At 37.7% G+C, this 18,679-nt stretch overlaps 1 protein-coding gene across 2 annotated transcripts in view; it reads left to right on the top strand.

The window, feature by feature from the left end:
- The window catches only part of zbtb47b (zinc finger and BTB domain containing 47b), a 148,812-nt gene that overhangs the window by 107,707 nt on the left and 22,426 nt on the right, over nucleotides 1–18,679 (top strand). For both annotated transcript variants that reach the window (XM_028804194.2, XM_028804195.2), the window contains exons 3-4: nucleotides 2,905–3,052; nucleotides 11,817–11,932. In XM_028804194.2, coding sequence (XP_028660027.1) covers nucleotides 2,905–3,052; nucleotides 11,817–11,932 — 264 coding nt within the window. The remainder of the gene's footprint in view (nucleotides 1–2,904; nucleotides 3,053–11,816; nucleotides 11,933–18,679) is intronic.

Genomic DNA, 18,679 nt, shown 5'->3' on the forward strand with positions numbered 1-18,679 from the left:
ATTTAGTTTACCATTGTGTCTGTTTCTTTATTGATCTTCCAGTAAATGTTTCCTAAAATACTTTTATCAGTAGCCGTTTAAATTTATCATGTTAGGTTTTTGAAATATACATACTTAAATACAATACTGGTCATTACTCATTTCTTTTATAATTGTTCTCTTCAAAGTAAATTCATCATTACATTTGCCAATAGAGCTTGGTTAACCTGGCCTCCATACACTGCGTCCACAAAAAAATGTATTTTTACACCATGTCTACTGTTTGTATTGATGCCATGGCTGCCTGATAAATTTTGAGAAATCTGATGGCGACATCAGAAAATTGGGTCATGAGACTGCTCACATACAAGACAGCCGAGTGAAATTTCTGAAATGACAGAAATTTTTCTGAATGTACAACAGCCTAATCGTAAAATGCAATTGGGCATCACAACGGCTCTCATACTGCATGTGAAACGACTGTCGATGAAGGCAAAATTTGGGCCAACTCAGAAAATCACGCAGGGACTGCAGATCGGTCTGTTGCAAAGATTTACCAGTGATTTTGCTGAAATTATGGTAAAAATCACACAGTTTATTCTCAGTTTTTACCAGTTTCACTCAGGATATCTTTGGTACATTGATCTGGATAGAAAGCTAATGTTCTCCTGTCTTCTGTTGTAAGAATTTCTGATCATTATCTATTCCATTTGGTGCCATCTCTTGCTCCTATTAATTGTTGTTCCTTTATTCATTTCAGTGTATGTGAAAAAAAGGTAATTGGTTTAGAGCAGCATGTTAAAATGATAGATGTATAAAACTTTCTTTGTCCCTGAGGGAGAATGTTTTACAGAAGCTGCTTAAATAAGTAGATAAATATATATGTGTGTGTGTGTATATATATATATATATATATATATATATATAAAATCTCCAAAGTATGGTCTGAACATACACCAGAATAGGAAGAAAATTTAAAAAGAAAGCAAATGTATGACTTGGCAGTCCCAGTCCCAGTAAGGCCTTATGCAGGTGTATTGCTTTTGGTTTTTAAGGAGCCTCCGCAGCATTTCTTGACTCACCTCTGTTGAGTGGTTTGTTGACTGAAAGTCCTCAGTTTCAGTATGTCAGAGAGAGGATGTGTAGCATTGATCATAATGGCATTCAGTTTTGTTTTAATTCTCTCCTCTGCTATGACAGCCTAAGTGTCCAGATGTGGCCCATAACTGAGCCTGTCCCTTTAATTAGCTTGTTGATTTGGTGGGCCTCTCCTGAAGTGATGTTTCCACCTCAGCACAGCATAGAAAATCACACTGGCCATCAGTTATAGAAGATGTGAAGGATGTCACTTCCCACATTAAAGGAAACGATGTCTCCCAAAGAAGAAGAGTCTGTTCTGCCCTTTCTTATATAGTTTTTCTGTGTTCTGAGACCAGTCTAACCTGTCAATAATGTGGACTCCCAAGTACATGTAGGAGTTGACCACCTCTATATCTCCCCCCCGAATAGTGACTGGACATAGACACTCTTTGGTGCAAGAATTTTGTCTTGAATCCTAAATTTCACAATACAATGCATTTTTTAGCTGATGTTTTTTAACCATTTCATGATGTTTTCCTTCAGTATGTTGAGACAAGCAACATGTCTCAAGTTCAAACCACAGAAGGATTTGATTATGATGTGAATGTGATGGAGTTGGGCAGAGTCAAATATGAAAAAACCTGAGTCTGCATTAGTGCACAGACAGAGGACTATCTGCTTTGGAGATTGACATGATGTTTAACTCTCTGCCGTGTCTGTGACCCACTAGGAAACAAAATCCTACTGCATATCATTCTTAAATTATTAGCATGTGTTAAATTCACTGTTGTTTCTTTTAAAAGGTTGTGTTAAGGCACATAAAGTTCTGAGGATTATTGTGAGGTGGCAATGAGACCGAGTCAAAACAGGGAGATTGATAAATATCGGCAACCACAAACAAAAGGATGAGATGAGAATTGAAAGTCAAAAGAAAAGCCGAAATCAAATCTAGCATTAGTGTCTACTTAAAATTATTTACTGAGGGATAACGCATATTGAAGTTGCTGCCATATTTATACTTTCACAACGTAACAACTGAGATCACATAGTGTGTTGCGTAAAACAAAGAAAAACAAAATGGAAAAAAAAAATTCCAAAATCAATCAAAACTAAAATTAAATTTCAGAAACATAATAATAATATAAAAAGTATAATAATAAAGAATACAAGGACCAAAATATGCAAGTAAAACATGTTATAATATCACAGACTTCAAGTCCATCAGAGGGTATGGTCATTCTCACACACTTGCACACACAGTGGATCAGTGGAGAGTGCCAAATCTACATTACAACATATTGTAGAGACATGGGAAGACGCCAGAGTTTCTGAAGAATCTCTTGCAAAGATGGCTTTGAGTATGCAAACTCGAGGTTACTTTTCTAAAGGGTGGAAGTGAGTGCTAAACCACTGATAGAAGGTTTCATTTTTGTTTAAAGCTGTGAAGGCTGGAGCCTATTCTAAGTGAGAACTGAGTACACACAACCTCGTTTGTTGATACAGGGTTATTTCAGAGTCACCAGTCTAAATACACTAACTACAAGTCTATGAGTCATGGGAGGAATCGAAAACTCAACCCAGACAGTGGTTGAACCCGGGTTCCTTCCAGCTTTCTGCTCAATGATGAAAGTACAGCTTCAATTTTGTATACAAAGTACAGTAATTCTTAACTTGTGCATCTTACCCAACATGTGCTATATCACCAGTCTGCTCATCAGTTTCAGAGAGTGACTTTGGTACAGAAAATTGAATTGTAAATAAATTAAATAATCGTTTAATGTAAAGAATTAAAAATCCATGTTCTTAATTCTTTTAAATAATAAATCTTTATGCGTAACATTTCAGTGTGTCACCTGTGGGAAGGTGTTCAAGAAGCTCTGGTCTCTACATGAACACAACAAAATTGTCCATGGCTATGCAGAAAAGAAATTCTCATGTGAAATTTGTGAAAAGAAGTTCTACACAATGGCACATGTCAGAAAACATATGGTTGGTAAGTACAAATTTTCGTAATTGTGTGAGTCATGTTGGCCACTCATAGCGTGTGTTTTAATATTGTGTTTTCAGATTTATCAGCTGGCTGAGGACATTTTGTGTGGTTTTAATCCTCTTCTTTGATTTCCATTTATGTAATGTTTTGGCTTACAATCGTTCATTGTTCCTGGTGATATGAGGACATAATCATGTCATATGGACTTAGTTATGGAACGTTTTGGATAAGACCATCAAGGCTTGGCAATTGATTTTCCCTGCTACTAAAGTGGGTCTCCACAATAGCAAAATTGTCAGTGGATCTGATCCCTGAAAAAAGTCAAAATAATTGTCATTTCATGTTATCTAACTGTATTTACATTTTGACTTTGGTTTGGCACACTGTTTCAGCTGTTTATTTTGTTCCTTAAGTCTAATTTTCTTCACTACTGTGGTGATGTGCATATTGGGGATTAGTTAAAATAAGTAGGTGCTTATGTTGGCTGTGCAGCATCAAATGGTTATTTAGTGATTCGCAAGACAGTAAGAGAAAAAACTAAAATGACCGGAATATGTGAGGGCCAGAAAACAGGCCAAGATGAAAACCAGCAGTCAAAATGTACTTTTACCTGTATCCAAACTGGGATTCAAATTTTGAGGTCAGAAAAAACAAGAGCAAGCAGTAATTAACCAGGAAATTGTTTTTATTTATATATATATATATATATATATATATATATATATATATATATATATATATATATATATATATATATATATATATATATATAATATATACAGGTGCTGGTCATAAAATTAGAATATCATGACAAAGTTGATTTATTTCAGTAATTCCATTCAAAAAGTGAAACTTGTATATTAGATTCATTCATTACACACAGACTGATGTATTTCAAATGTTTATTTCTTTTAATATTGATGATTATAACTGACAACTAATGAAAGTTCCAAATTCAGTATCTCGGAAAATTAGAATATTGTGAAAAGGTTCAATATTGAAGACACCTGGTGCCACACTCTAATCAGCTAATTAACTCAAAACACCTGCAAAAGCCTTTAAATGGTCTCTCAGTCTAGTTCTGTAGGCTACACAATCATGGGGAAGACTGCTGACTTGACAGTTGTCCAAAAGACGACCATTGACACCTTGCACAAGGAGGGCAAGACACAAAAGGTCATTGCTAAAGAGGCTGGCTGTTCACAGAGCTCTGTGTCCAAGCACATTAATAGAGAGGCGAAGGGAAGGACAAGATGTGGTAGAAAAAGTGTACAGTAATCCCTCCTCCATTGCGGGGGTTGCGTTCCAGAACCCCCTGCGAAAGGTGAAAATCCGCGAAGTAGAAACCATATGTTTATATGGTTATTTTTATATTGTCATGCTTGGGTCACAGATTTGCACAGAAACACTGGAAGTTGTAGAGAGACAGGAAATTTATTCAAACACTGCAAGCAAACATTTGTCTCTTTTTCAAAAGTTTAAACTGTGCTCCATGACAAGACAGAGATGACAGTTCTGTCTCACAATTAAAAGAATGTAAACATATCTTCCTCTTCAAAGGATTGCGTGTCAGGAGCAGATAATGTCAGAGAGAGAGAGAGAAAAGCAAACAAATCAATGGGGCTGTTTGGCTTTTAAGTATGCGAAGCACCGCGGCACAAAGCTGTTGAAGGCGGCAGCTTACACCCCCTCCGTCAGGAGCAGAGAGAGAGAGAGAGAGACAGATAAAAACAAACAATCAAAAATCAATACGTGCCCTTCGAGCTTTTAAGTATGCGAAGCACTGTGCAGCATGTCACTTCACGAAGCAGCTGCACAGAAGGGAGCAACATGAAGATAATCTTTCAGCATTTTTAGACGAGCGTCCGTATCATCTAGGTGTGCGAACAGCCCCCCTGCTCAATCCCCCTACGTCAGGATCAGAGAATGTCAGCGCAAGAGAGAGAGAGAGAAAAGTAAGTTGGGTAGCTTCTCAGCCATCTGCCAATAGTGTCTCTTGTATGAAATCAACTGGGCAAACCAACTGAGGAAGCATGTACCAGAAATTAAAAGACCCATTGTCCGCAGAAATCCGCGAACCAGCAAAAAATCTGCGATATATATTTAAATATGCTTACATATAAAATCCGCGATAGAGTGAAGCCGCGAAAGGCGAAGTGCGATATAGCGAGGGATTACTGTACAAGCAATAGGGATAACCGCACCCTGGAGAGAATTGTGAAACAAAACCCATTCAAAAATGTGGGGAGATTCACAAAGAGTGGACTGCAGCTGGAGTCAGTGCTTCAAGAACCACCACACACAGACGTATGCAAGGCATGGGTTTCAGCTGTCGCATTCCTTGTGTCAAGCCACTCTTGAACAAGAGACTGCGTCAGAAGCGTCTCGCCTGGGCTAAAGACAAAAAGGACTGGACTGCTGCTGAGTGGTCCAAAGTTATGTTCTCTGATGAAAGTAAATTTTGCATTTCCTTTGGAAATCAAGGTCCCAGAGTCTGGAGGAAGAGAGGAGAGGCACAGAATCCACGTTGCGTGAGGTCCAGTGTAAAGTTTCCACAGTCAGTGATGGTTTGGGGGGTGCCATGTCATCTGCTGGTGTTGGTCCATTGTGTTTTCTGAGGTCCAAGGTCAACGCAGCCGTCTACCAGGAAGTTTTAGAGCACTTCATGCTTCCTGCTGCTGACGAACTTTATGGAGATGCAGATTTCATTTTCCAACAGGACCTGGCACCTGCACACAGTGTCAAAGCTACCAGTACCTGGTTTAAGGACCATGGTATCCCTGTTCTTGATTGGCCAGCAAACTCGCCTGACCTTAACCCCATAGAAAATCTATGGGGTATTGTGAAGATGAAGATGCAATACGCCAGACCCAACAATTCAGAAGAGCTGAAGGCCACTATCAGAGCAACATGGGCTCTCATAACACCTGAGCAGTGCCACAGACTGATCGACTCCATGCCACGCCGCATTGCTGCAGTAATCCAGGCCAAAGGAGCCCCAACTAAATATTGAGTGCTGTACATGCTCATACTTTTCATGTTCATACTTTTCAGTTGGCCAACATTTCTAAAAAATCCTTTTTTTGCATTGGTCTTAATTGATATTCTAATTATCTGAGATACTGAATTTGGGACTTTCGTTAGTTGTCAGTTATAATCATCAATATTAAAAGAAATAAACTTTTGAAATACATCAGTCTGTGTGTAATGAATGAATCTAATATACAAGTTTCACTTTTTGAATGGAATTACTGAAATAAATCAACTTTGTCATGATATTCTAATTTTATGACCAGCACCTGTAATCGCACAGCAATTAAAAGTTTAATTGATAAATGTGGATAACCAGGCAATGTATGAAATGAGCTTTATAACATCACCGAGATGACATTACAAATGAGCGCACTCTGAGGAGTCTTGGGAAGGATTTCCCATGGTATTGAATGATACATTAACAAAATGGCTTTGTGATAAAGTAAAAGTAAGTTTAAAACTTTGTCAATGTGTGTTATACATAAAACATAAACATCAGATTCAAAGTACTTGCGTCTCTAAACCCAATAAACAACATATAGCTTGCCAGGTGTCCTGCAGGAATTTACACAATACATTTTTTAAAGTCATAGATCATAATTTGTAAAAATAAGATCTTACAGTTACACTATAGGATGTTGTAATCCTGCCTCTTCACAATATCCAAAAGTGTGACAAACATCAAAATCAAAACCATACCTGCATTTCACTAAAATAGTGCTGGCCTTACCACTTCCAAGCAGAGTGGCCCAAACTCAAGAAGAAGGCTTATGGCCTGCGTAGGCTTTTATAATCAAAATATTTACAAAGGAGAGAAATAAATCTGGAAAAACCTCTGGCCTATGAAAACAAAAACGTTACCTTTTTATATTTATAGATTTATTTAAATAAATTCCAAGAAGATGAAGAACAAGAGCAAAAGCAGAAAAGAATGCTGTTATGATTCTATATTTTAAAAACAGCTTCTTTTTTTAATGGCTGTTCCTATTAATGTTTTTGAGGCACTCATCATATTTTTAACTTTTTTCTATTATTATTTTTGATCATAGATATTAAAAAATTAATTTGTGCAATTTCCATCATCATTGTGTGTTTTATGGAACAGCACCATTTTGAGTTTGAGCTTGTTGTGATGATGCGGTGTCAGGTGATACATAATACGTCTGTGGAAGCGACATAATTAACATGTTGTTATGAGTTTGCAGATATCCTTAAAAACCATCACTGCTGAGTATGTGTAGTTTATAAGCTTTTCTGGTTCCTGACTTTTGCTTCACTGCTCTTTATTACAAATCAGACAAATCTATCGTTTTGATTTTGGCTTTGGTTAATTTTTCCAATTCGGGTCATCCCCATTCCTCAGTCAGCCTTTCCTAGCGTAAAACATGACAGAGGCAAAAATGGTTATACCTAAAAGGAATTCCAAGCAATCAAATGTGGTTTAAAATCCACTAAATCTTTAACATTTAACAAGCTATGTTCCTAACCAAAATTTCAGAAAACAAAAGCTCTTGCAAAATCTAAAATGTGAACCTAAAGATGTGAGTAGATGCCTGATTGTGGCTGTGGGCTTTTAAAAGTCATGGGGTGGTCCCATAGCTGTTGCATCGAGGGATCTGTCTGTTTAGACTCAACATGAAGAAGACAAAGAAATTAATAAGAACCAATAGATAAACGAACAACATGATGCAATAAAACATAATAAATAAACAAAATAGTATTCATTAAGAGGAAGTCATATAAAGCAAACATTTTTACAATTATATTCAAAAGAGAACAAAAGAAATAAGTGAAAAGAGACTTGACCCAGGAGTGACACCCTGGCTGTCCCATAACATAGGAGTACTATTTCTACTTTCCAGTTTTGTTCTAAGGTCAATTTTAGAGCACTGAGCTGTTTTTGTTAAACTTCATTCATATCCCAACAGTTCAGGTGACTGACTTCACTGAGGCTCCTGTTAGGTTTAATGTTTTGTGCCAGAAGAGGCATGATGTCTATATTATAAAGGTACTGGCTGCATAAAGTGTTCATTCCAACTTGAAGTTTTTTGCATGGGTATTTTGACATTATTCTGCACAAAAGCCTGTATAATGTGTAAGTGAAAACAAATTTCAACAATTAAAAAAGAAAATAAGTGATTCACATAGTACTCCGCACCTTTTAATGAGTACTTGATTGTGGCATAGCCATCACTTTTCTAGAATACGATGTTTTGGGTTTATGTCTATTCTTACAAAATTGCTTAAACATTCTGAAGTTTAATTTTTACTATTGATGAAGAAAAATTTTCAACTCCTGCCACGTATCCATGGTTAGAGTGAAAGCTGTGCTTTTAATGTGATCATTCCAGATCCTGTTTTAGCTATTGAGTGCAGGAGCGTGGCTTTGATTTCATATGTTCAGACATGCTCAGGCTAGACAGTTAAGCTTCAGGAAATACTTCAGGCTTTTGTTTTCTACTTTGTTACATCAGTTTTTCTTCTTAAAGTCAGAAGAATCTCATGTCCTGATGCAGAGCATCATTCTTTCAGATTGATGTTGATATTGCTGTGTTTCCTTCTTTCAAACATTTTGGTTGACTATTGTAATCCGTGAATCACAAGTTCAGTCAACAACTTTTTCTGTTTTAAACAAATCAATGCAGTTATATTAGTTAGCTAATCAATAGCCATCAAATAACATAATTGATTCTCCAACAATTATGGAACAATTAATGTAAGGAAACTGAAAAAATAAAGGACAGAAATGAATCCTTACAGTACCATGTAGAACATACAGTACCTTTCAGAGCGTAAATGCAATATAAGTAGCTCAATACAATCTTTTATAAAGTGTGCATTATTCAGGAGGCATTTAGTATTGACTTGGCTGTTTTGGTAAGGTGGAGTCCAAAAGATGAGCACAGTCCCAAACATGGCTCTGGTGTTTGAGGCGCAGTATCAGTTGATTCACAAGGATCTTGGAGAAATGATTTGTGTTATATTTTATCTAACCTGTGGACATTTATATGAATGAATACTTTCATGAATTTCTTGTGTGTTTAAATTCCCCACAAATTTAACATTGCCCCACACCCCTTCAAGAAATATGAATGTCTGATAGCCCACAGATTCCATCCTCCATATGCTGCTTCCATTTGAGAAGCTTGATCAGTCAAAGTTAAGTAAACATTTCACAGGACAACTGCAAGATTATCTGTTTCTATTTAAAAATAATAACTCCACAAATAAAATTTTTTTCAGTCTGATTTTTAATATGGGCGGCACAGTGGCGCAGTGGGTAGCGCTGCTGCCTCGCAGTTGGGAGACCTGGGGACCTGGGTTCGCTTCCCGTGTCCTCCCTGCGTGGAATTTGCATGTTCTCCCCGTGTCTGCGTGGGTTTCCTCCGGGCGCTCCGGTTTCCTCCCACAGTCCAAAGACATGCAGGTTAGGTGGACTGGCGATTCTAAATTGACCCTAGTGTGTGCTTGGTGTGTGGGTGTGTTTGTGTGTGTCCTGCGGTGGGTTGGCACCCTGCCCGGGATTGGTTCCTGCCTTGTGCCCTGTGTTGGCTGGGATTGGCTCCAGCAGACCCCCGTGACCCTGTGTTCAGATTCAGCGGGATGGAAAATGGATGGATGGATGATTTTTAATATATGGGGGTGTATTATCGTGAAATTTCCTATGGTGACCCTATTGTCCCCTTTATGCTTTTTATTGTTTAGACCTTAATAAATTATCTACAATCCCATATACTACATATACAGTAGGTGCTTTACCACTTCATCCCACTTCTTCCTTTCCTTCTACATCTGTAACCACAGGTATGAGTTAAGTTACAAATTTAATTATATATCATTGATAAAATTCCCTAAAATATTAAGGAAACATAATACTATGTGAATATTGGCACCATACCCTTAGCCTGAGTAGCAGTGCTTCTTGTTGCCAAATGGCAACTTTCAGCTTATCTTCAGTCTAGCTTGCTTTGGTACCACATGGCCTTTTAATGCAGTATTGAAACAACTACCTGTCTCAATATGGCTGCCAAGATAGAGTTGTCTTCATCATGGTGTTCTCTTAATGGCCAGATCATGAGAGAGAAGTAAAGGCAAGGTGACCAACTTTATACCATTCTTACCACCAAACACAAACCAAAGGGGCTTTGTAGTAGAGAATGACCTGCAATTCAAACCCATCATAAACAGCTATACTTTAGACCGATAGAATTCATTTTCCAGTCCCTTCCTGAGCCATCTACCAATGAAAGTGCTCAGGTACAACTCCTCCCCCAGTTGCTTTGTTTGGTCAGTTATGGCCTTCCTGTGGTGGATTTCCTATGTGCTCTGGAATCCAAACACAATCACCCTTGCCAAGCTGGTCTGATGGTCCATCCCCCTAACCATAAATTCTACATCGTGAGTCAGTCCTAAAAACTTGGGGAGGTTGGTTATGTAAACATCAAAGCACTCATCAGTGAAGTAAAACTTGCCTCCTGAAACAAATATTACATTTGCTTTGTCTAGCTTACAAATAAGGATATGCACAATATTTATCACCTTATATGCAACATATCACACCATACAAGGGGTCTTTGCTCATAATTTCTTGATTTTTCCTTTCTACTCAAATGCTGTTGATTCAGGGTCCAAAACACACAGAGTTTAAGTGATTTCAATAATGGATCACCAGATGGTGGTTTGTCAAGGCACAGTTTATGCACCATGGCCAGTGCTCTGTAACTTATTTTGTAGCACAGATGTTTGAATTGTAAAAAAAAAAAAAATTCTCTCCTCTTTCATGAAAACATGAGATTATTTTTTTTTCTTGGCAAACACTACTGAAAGTACACAGTGTAAATATCATAATAGAAAATTTAATTTTTGGGTGAAGTATTCCATTAATACCTTAGATGCCATCATGAAGGACTTTCTTCTGGTTCCTCTTCCCTTCATGTACACAGTTACACGTTACACATTTTAGGGGGCTGTGTTTGAGGGACTCCAACGTTTTTGTTTAATATGCAAGATGTTTTTCACGTGACTTTGTGGCATTGCTATAGGTTGTCTCCACTTATATACAGTAATTTTACTTGTTCATCTTCTGTAACCACTTATTGTAATGCAAGCTTGTAAGATGTCCATGCTCTTTCCTGCAGCATTGAATCCAAGACAGTATTCTGCCCTGGGTCATGGTGCGAATGTAGAGAAAAAACTACTCACACTGGGCTGGTTAATAGTCGCTAATTAACCAAAGCTGCGTGTCCTTGTGGTGATGAAAGATATTGTGACTTTTCATTTAAATTCAGTAAGAAGAAACTAGCAGAAGAGGGTCAAGTGTTTTCTTTATACCATGTTGTTAACAAAGAGTGATTGTTTAACTAATAATTTATTATTTAAACTTCCACAGAAATATCTAATCCATGCGTTTTGTTCTTGTATTCAACACTTTTTTCATCTGCACTTGTTTCAGTAGGCTGAAATGTACTATTTCAAGTCTCTTCACCTCTTCTGTATTTAGCATGTTATGTTAGTAAATCAGGCAAATTCTTATTCTGCATGAGTTGAGTGCTGTGAAATAATAATAAAAAATAATATGCTACTGGAATAATAAACACAGTCAAAGTTGCTGTGAAGGAATCTGCTCCCTTAAATGAATTCCTTTAAATGTGACCCTTCTTTGAGTAGAACTTCAAATATGAATCACTGCATTTCAGTTACATCCATGCTTTGTTGTGTTGTCCTCTTTTCCCAGCTCACACAAAGGACATGCCATTTACTTGTGAAACATGTGGGAAGTCCTTTAAGCGCAGTATGTCTTTGAAGGTTCACTCACTTCAGCACTCTGGAGAGAAGCCTTTTAAATGTGAGGTAAGTTTTATGTTTGTGAATGCATTATTCATACATTTAGAACAGAAGACAAGACTAGCAAGAGTAAAACTGTTCAGCCTCAGTGAAACAAAGTGTAATACTAAAAGTTAAATAGTGCTTGAAATGGTCGGTTATTCGCTATCTTTTTAATAATTTTGTTTTATTACTTTTCCTTAATGACATCATGGTAACTTGGGAATCACATGTTATGGAACATGACATGTTGGCATAATTTCAAATTAGGTTATGCGTCATATACAGAAGTGACCAGTCAGGTTAACTTATTCATTATGACATTTAATCTATCATCTACTGTTAAATTCTGCTCCGTACTTCTAAAATTTTCATTTTTATACTGTATTGAGGATTTGTTCTGTTCTTTGTATTGTATTGACCCCCTTCTTTTTGACACCCACTGCACGCCCAACCTACGTGGAAAGGGGTCTCTCTTTGAACTGCCTTTCACATGGTTTCTTATATTTTTACCCCTACAAGGTTTTTTTTTGGGGGGAGTTTCTCCTTGTCTTCTTAGAGAGTCAAGGCTGGGGGGCTGCCAAGAGGCAGGGCCTGTTAAAGCCCATTGCGGCACTTCTTGTGTGATTTTGGGCTATACAAAACTAAATTGTATTGTATTGTATTGTTCAGTAGAGGTGCTGTTTCAAATTACATAATGCATTAATCAATATGTATAAACCTGAAGGCTAATTTATTTAATGAATGCTACAGTGGTTTGGCCTCATGGATCCAACTACTAGTAATTCTATGTGAGGAATTTGAACATTCTCACCATGTGTGCATGGGTTTTTCTCGAAGTTGTGCAGTTTTCCTCCCATATTCCCAGCGACATGAATGTTAGGTTTGCTTATCTCTTCACTCCAAATTGACTCCATTGTGAGTGGATGGGTGTGCATGAGTGCATGAGTGGGTCCTTCAATGGACTAGCACTCTATGTATGGCTGCCTACTACCTTGTGTCCAGTCCTGCTTGGATAAGCTCCATCCCCCACAACCCTGATTAGATAGATTATTTTTTAAATTAAGGTTATTTTTACATGTAATTCTTGCATGCAGTCATTTGTCCACTTGCATTATTAAGTCTTATCACATATGCTGGGCCTTCCGAAAGTATGCATTACCCCTCAGTTTTTACACATTTTGTTTTGTGGCAGCCTTGTACTGAAATTGTTCAAATTCATTTTTCCTCCTCTTTAAACAACACGGTTTCCAGTACTCCAGACTGACAAAAGGAATTTTTGGAATTTTTGCAGATTTATTAATAACTAGCCATGATACCCAATGAAGACATGTGATAACATGTTGTATATTTTTAAGTTATTCTATCTCTTGCCTTATGTGTACCTTCAGCGCATTTCCTCTGTGTCTGTATGTGTGTGTGTAAATGTCTCTTCACTAGCGCTTTGTCTCTTGAGGGCATTTCCCTAAAGTCTGCTTTTCAGACTCTGTCATTATTTTCAAGGTACCTTTCTTGCCTTCTGTCCGGTTTTATACTTTTCATCTTTGAAGACAACTATCTCAGTGTACACCTTTACTCTTCCTCATGCGTCTCACACTCATGCATCTCACACTCACACTTCTTCTTTGGTCACGTCGGAAAAGCCAAACTGTCCAATCACACTAAAGCCAAACTGACCAATCGGATTGCTCTGAGGGATTGGACACACAGAGCTTAGTGTTTTACTATATAGCAGATAAAAAAACAGTTGAATCCCCAATAAATAAGGTACTCTTTAAAGGAAGAGATTATGACACAAACTTGGGGTTAGATTTATTTGCAAAGTGCCAGAAGTAACAGTATGTTGTTGCACTGCCAAACTCTATCTCAAAATTCCTTTTGTAACCAATAGGGGCAGCAACCACAGACACAGCAATACACCACACATTATATGAATAAAATAAAGGCTATTTATTCTCTCACAAGGCACTTCTTCACAAACATCTTAGTAGTAAGCCTCAAAATATAAGAAAAATAAATCATTAGTTCTTCCTCCTCCTCTCCTCCTCTGAGTTTTGCTTCCTGCCTCCCAACTCTGACTGGCCTGTGTGTGGCAGTGGCCTTCCTTTTATGCCAGACTCAGGAGTGCTTCCGGTGCCATTCTGTCTCCTCTAGAAAGCACTTCCGGGCCATAGACAGAGTAGGGTGGTCCTTCTCCGACGGCGCCTTCTAACCGATCCCAAGGGATCCCTACAGAGCTGCACTTCTGGACTCCATTTCCCTAGTACCCCTGCACGTTTCCCGACTGGGTTCTTATTCGAGGACCAATGCCACCTAGCTCATGGTGGATGGAACCACTCTCAGGTTCCGGCTTCCACTTGTCCAGCCATTATTTTGTACTGGCTGGGAATGGAGTTATCTTCCTGCCCACTCGACCAATCCATCCATCATTCCTCTTGGGCCTCCCGTCCAGGTAATAACCCATGCTCCTCCCTGGCCAAGATACCCGTTCTCCTCCTACACTATCTAAAATCTGAATGTTTATAGGGAAGCAGTTTGAGTAGCGAAACAGTTATCTACCTTTGTATGTGAAACAGTAAGAATCATACTACTTTCACCTTCCTGAAGTTATGAGAATAAAGACTGACAAATCAAAGGGTTGATACATCCTAATAGACAGTTTCCTTTCATCAAAGATTTAAATTATATTACTGCTTTAAAGGAAACTTCTAAGGCCAAAGGCAATAAAATGCTTTTCCTTATCAATGTTTTTACATCAAGGAGTTATATTATTATGTCTTAGGCAAACAACAATATGCCATGATTGTAAAACAAATTATGCTAACTTTGAAGTACTGAAATTATTCTACAAAATTCAAAATATGCAAATTATATGAAAGGAAATATTTGCTTAACATAAAAATGTAAATTGAGTGTAACTGTTTACCGTTTGATCAGATATTTTTGTGGGTTGGAGTATAAGGCATAGGTAAGTGTCTGGGAGTAACAGCACACCATTCATTGCTTTATTTTATATTTCTTCTGTTTGTTGCTCAGCCCAATTAAAGAGATTCACTACTTGCAGTTTAGCTGTTTGAGTGGTTAAAAATCGGGCCTTATTTATGCCAGCCTTCCCCAGTATAAATGTAGTCGCTTACTTTTAGGAGGAAATTGTGAACACACATTTGTGAAAGTCTGTTACTAAGGAAAATACAGTGTAGGGCCATTAAGCCGCGGGCCAGGAATTCGCGTAAGCCGCGCAGAAAGCTTGGATCCCAATTTTTTGACACTATGGATTGTACGGACCTAAACATGGCCTCTCAAACACTCGAGACAGGTGTTGACAGCTGTCATTTTGGCATTTCGAATGTCCATGATTGACATGCTATGCACTATCGCGGATTAAATATTTAAATGCTGGCTTATAACTTCAAAGAGGTATTTATCGAAGATTAGTCTCTTATTTATCAATAAACAATAAAATAACTTACAATGAAATTCAAATATTAATCTGTTTTATCCACGCTGAGTGTCAGCGTTATGGAGGCCGCCATTGTAACCGATTCACACCTTACAATGCTACAAAGTTAATCCGCGGTAAATCCGCAAAAAATCGACTCATATTTAAAGTATTATTTTTAATTCGATAATCTGATAAAACTTGAAATTGTATAAATACGAGTCACAAACCCAACGTAAATCACTTCAGTTTCTGAATCTATAGTGAGCACATCATATTTGCTTTAAAAATTTTTACGCCATGAGTAATAAACGTAAACACGCTTCATATGATGTTCAGCAAAAGCTGGATGTCATCGAAAGAATACAAAATGGCGAAACTCGCATTAAAGTAAGCAGAGAGTTAGGGGTACCTGAGTCAACACTACGCGGATGGATCAAAGATGAAAACAAATTAAGAACATTTCTTGATGAGCTTGATGAAGGTGGTTTAAGACACAAGAGAGTCAGAACAGCAAAAGATCCAGAATTAGACAACGCAACTTTTAATGCATTTTGTGAGGCTAAAAACAATGGTATCCCTATTTCTGGTCCTGTCATCCAAGCGCAGGCAGAAAAATTATACAAGGCAATTCATGGTCCCGATGCAGATCCTGAGTTTACAGTTTAAAGTGGCTGGTTGAAAAGGTGGAAACAGCGACACGGCATTTCACAAGTAAAGATCAATGGCGAGATTAAGTCAGCAGACACTGTAGCAGCAGAAGAGTTCATTCCCAAATTTCAACAATTCATAGAAGAACAGCAGCTAACAGAAGAGATGATTTGTAACGCTGATGAAACGGGCCTTTACTATAAAATACTGCCTGATAGGACTTTAGCCATGAAGAAAGACAAGACCAGCAAAGAAGGTTATAAACAGATCAAAGACAGGGTGACAATGTTCTTTTGCTGTAACTGGACGGGTCATCACAAGCTAACACCTCTTTGTATTGGCAAGTTTGGTTCCCCAAGATGTTTCCACATCATCAACATGTCATCATTACCACTGGACTACGATCACAGCAAGAATGCCTGGATGACAGCAGCAATTTTTGAGATGTGGTTTCACCAGACGTTCATCCCTGATGTCCGTAGGCACCTTAGAAGCAAGGGAATGGAACCACGAGCATACCTACTTCTAGACAACTGTCCAGCCCACCCCCCTGCAGAGACGTTGAAGTCCAGAGATAGCAAGATTTTCGTTTATTACCTTCCAAAGAATACAACGTCCAAGATTCAGCCCCTAGATCAAGGCATCATTTCTGTGTTCAAGGCCAATTATAGACAGGAGATGATAAAGTCCATGGTTGAAGAAGATAAGAGTGTCCCTATGTTCCTGAAGACTGTAAGAATTAAAGAAGCACTGTATTTGTCTGAGTCAGCCTGGAGAGCAATCAAGCCTGAAACACTTCAAAATTGTTGGACTAAAGCCCTTGGAGGTCCCATCACAGAGAAGCCCACTATTGTTGAAGAAGACGAAGATGAAGACTTCCTAGGTTTCAGTCCAGAAGAAGTACGGGAGGCAGAACAGAAGTTGATGTCGGCTGTCCACTCAAGTGTACCAGTACAAGAAATCCTTGCAGCATGGTCCACCATAGATGATGACGTCCCAATAGCATCCTCCATTTTAGCTGAAGAAAACCACAATGAAGATGAAAAAGAAGATCCTGTCCCAGTACCTCCAACTAGAACCGCTGATGATGCCGTTAAAGGACTTGAAGTGGCCTTAGAGTACTACGAGGGTGTGGGGGATAAAGTAAAGACACTACAGCTGAAGTCTCTCATAAGAGATGCCAAGATGAGAGCTTCTAGGAACAAGAAGCAAGCTGACATCACCTCATATTTTACTAAAAAATAAAGACTGTTTGTAACTTGTTATTGTGTAATAACAACTATTATATTACTGTATGTTTAATTTTATATTGGAAATAAACAAAAATTTAAATTTTATTAAAATGTTTATAACATTGTTAATGTATTAATGTGTGATGGTAATAAAAGTGCTTGCGTGTGATTTCGTTTATATGTCAAATAATTACTATTTTAATACTGTATTGTGCCATGCAATGTTACGAATAAATATTTAGTAATTTTTATGAAAAGATGTGAAATAAAATGTTTTAAATGTATTTGATATGTTTTGTTATTCTTAAATAATAATTTATTATTAATTTCAAGACCGTTAATCACGATTTAATATGCAGCACGCAATATCGCGATCGTGAGACTACGGCGCTACTTTCAAAATGGCGACTCACGGGTCAACACGTGAGAGAGGATTGTGATCAAAAAACATTTATTTTTTCATTATTTATTGTAATTTATGCATTATCAAAAAATATTTAAGCCGCGGACCACCTAAGCCACAGTTAAGCAGTTTGGACCCCAATCACCGCGGCTTAATGGACCCTACACTGTATCTTTTTCAAGGCTCTGGTGTTCTCAACAAATAGCCAAAAAAGTGGAAGTGAGCAGTGCTCATTCTTTCAAGAATTGATCAACTACTGACAAAAATACGGAATAAAATTCTACATGAAGCCAAAAAGAAACCTGAAAATAACTTCTTGGGATCATCCAGCCTCTTCTGCCACAGCTAAAGTCAATATTCATGACTGAATTTTCAGGAAGATGGCATTAATGATGGAGCAGTACAGCAGCAACCACTACTTACAAATAAGGATATATATATTTCTGGTTTAGTTGCTTTCTTTGGGATTGTTTTAATTCACATTAAGCTATTTCAATGTAATTGACTCCTAATATCTTCAGTAAGAGAGATTTAGACATAACAAATCATACCATACACTCAGGATTACATTTGTGCACTTCCATTGCCGTAGTTTTTTTTTTTTTTTTATTACTCCCAGCCCCAGTTAAGACAGTATTATACTGGGTGGTGCTCTCATTCTGAATTGGTACTCACAGGTACTGTGTCCATGTGTCCATTATGGATGCAGTTACCTGAGGGGATTCTAAAATACTCCTGTTCATTGAGGCATTAGTTAGCATTGTTTGCTGTGCTTCTGTTCTCTTTCCCATAGTATATTTATTTTCATTAGCAGTATTAGTTTTGATTTTTTTTCTGTTTAATTTAAATATCTTCTTAAATTAACTAAGAGGCAATTTGTCTTTAGTATGTGCCCTGCCTTTTATGGAAAAAGGATAATACAATATGGCCTAGAACAGTTCTGGAAGAATTTCACAAAAATGTTTTTAACTAAATACCACCCTGTGAAGAACATGATGGTGTCTTTTTAAGAGATAAATGATACTAGAGGGAGTCAAGCAGAGTCACAG

This window comes from Erpetoichthys calabaricus, chromosome 6 (assembly GCF_900747795.2).
Source record: "Erpetoichthys calabaricus chromosome 6, fErpCal1.3, whole genome shotgun sequence".
NCBI classification, from domain to species: Eukaryota; Metazoa; Chordata; class Cladistia; order Polypteriformes; family Polypteridae; genus Erpetoichthys; species Erpetoichthys calabaricus.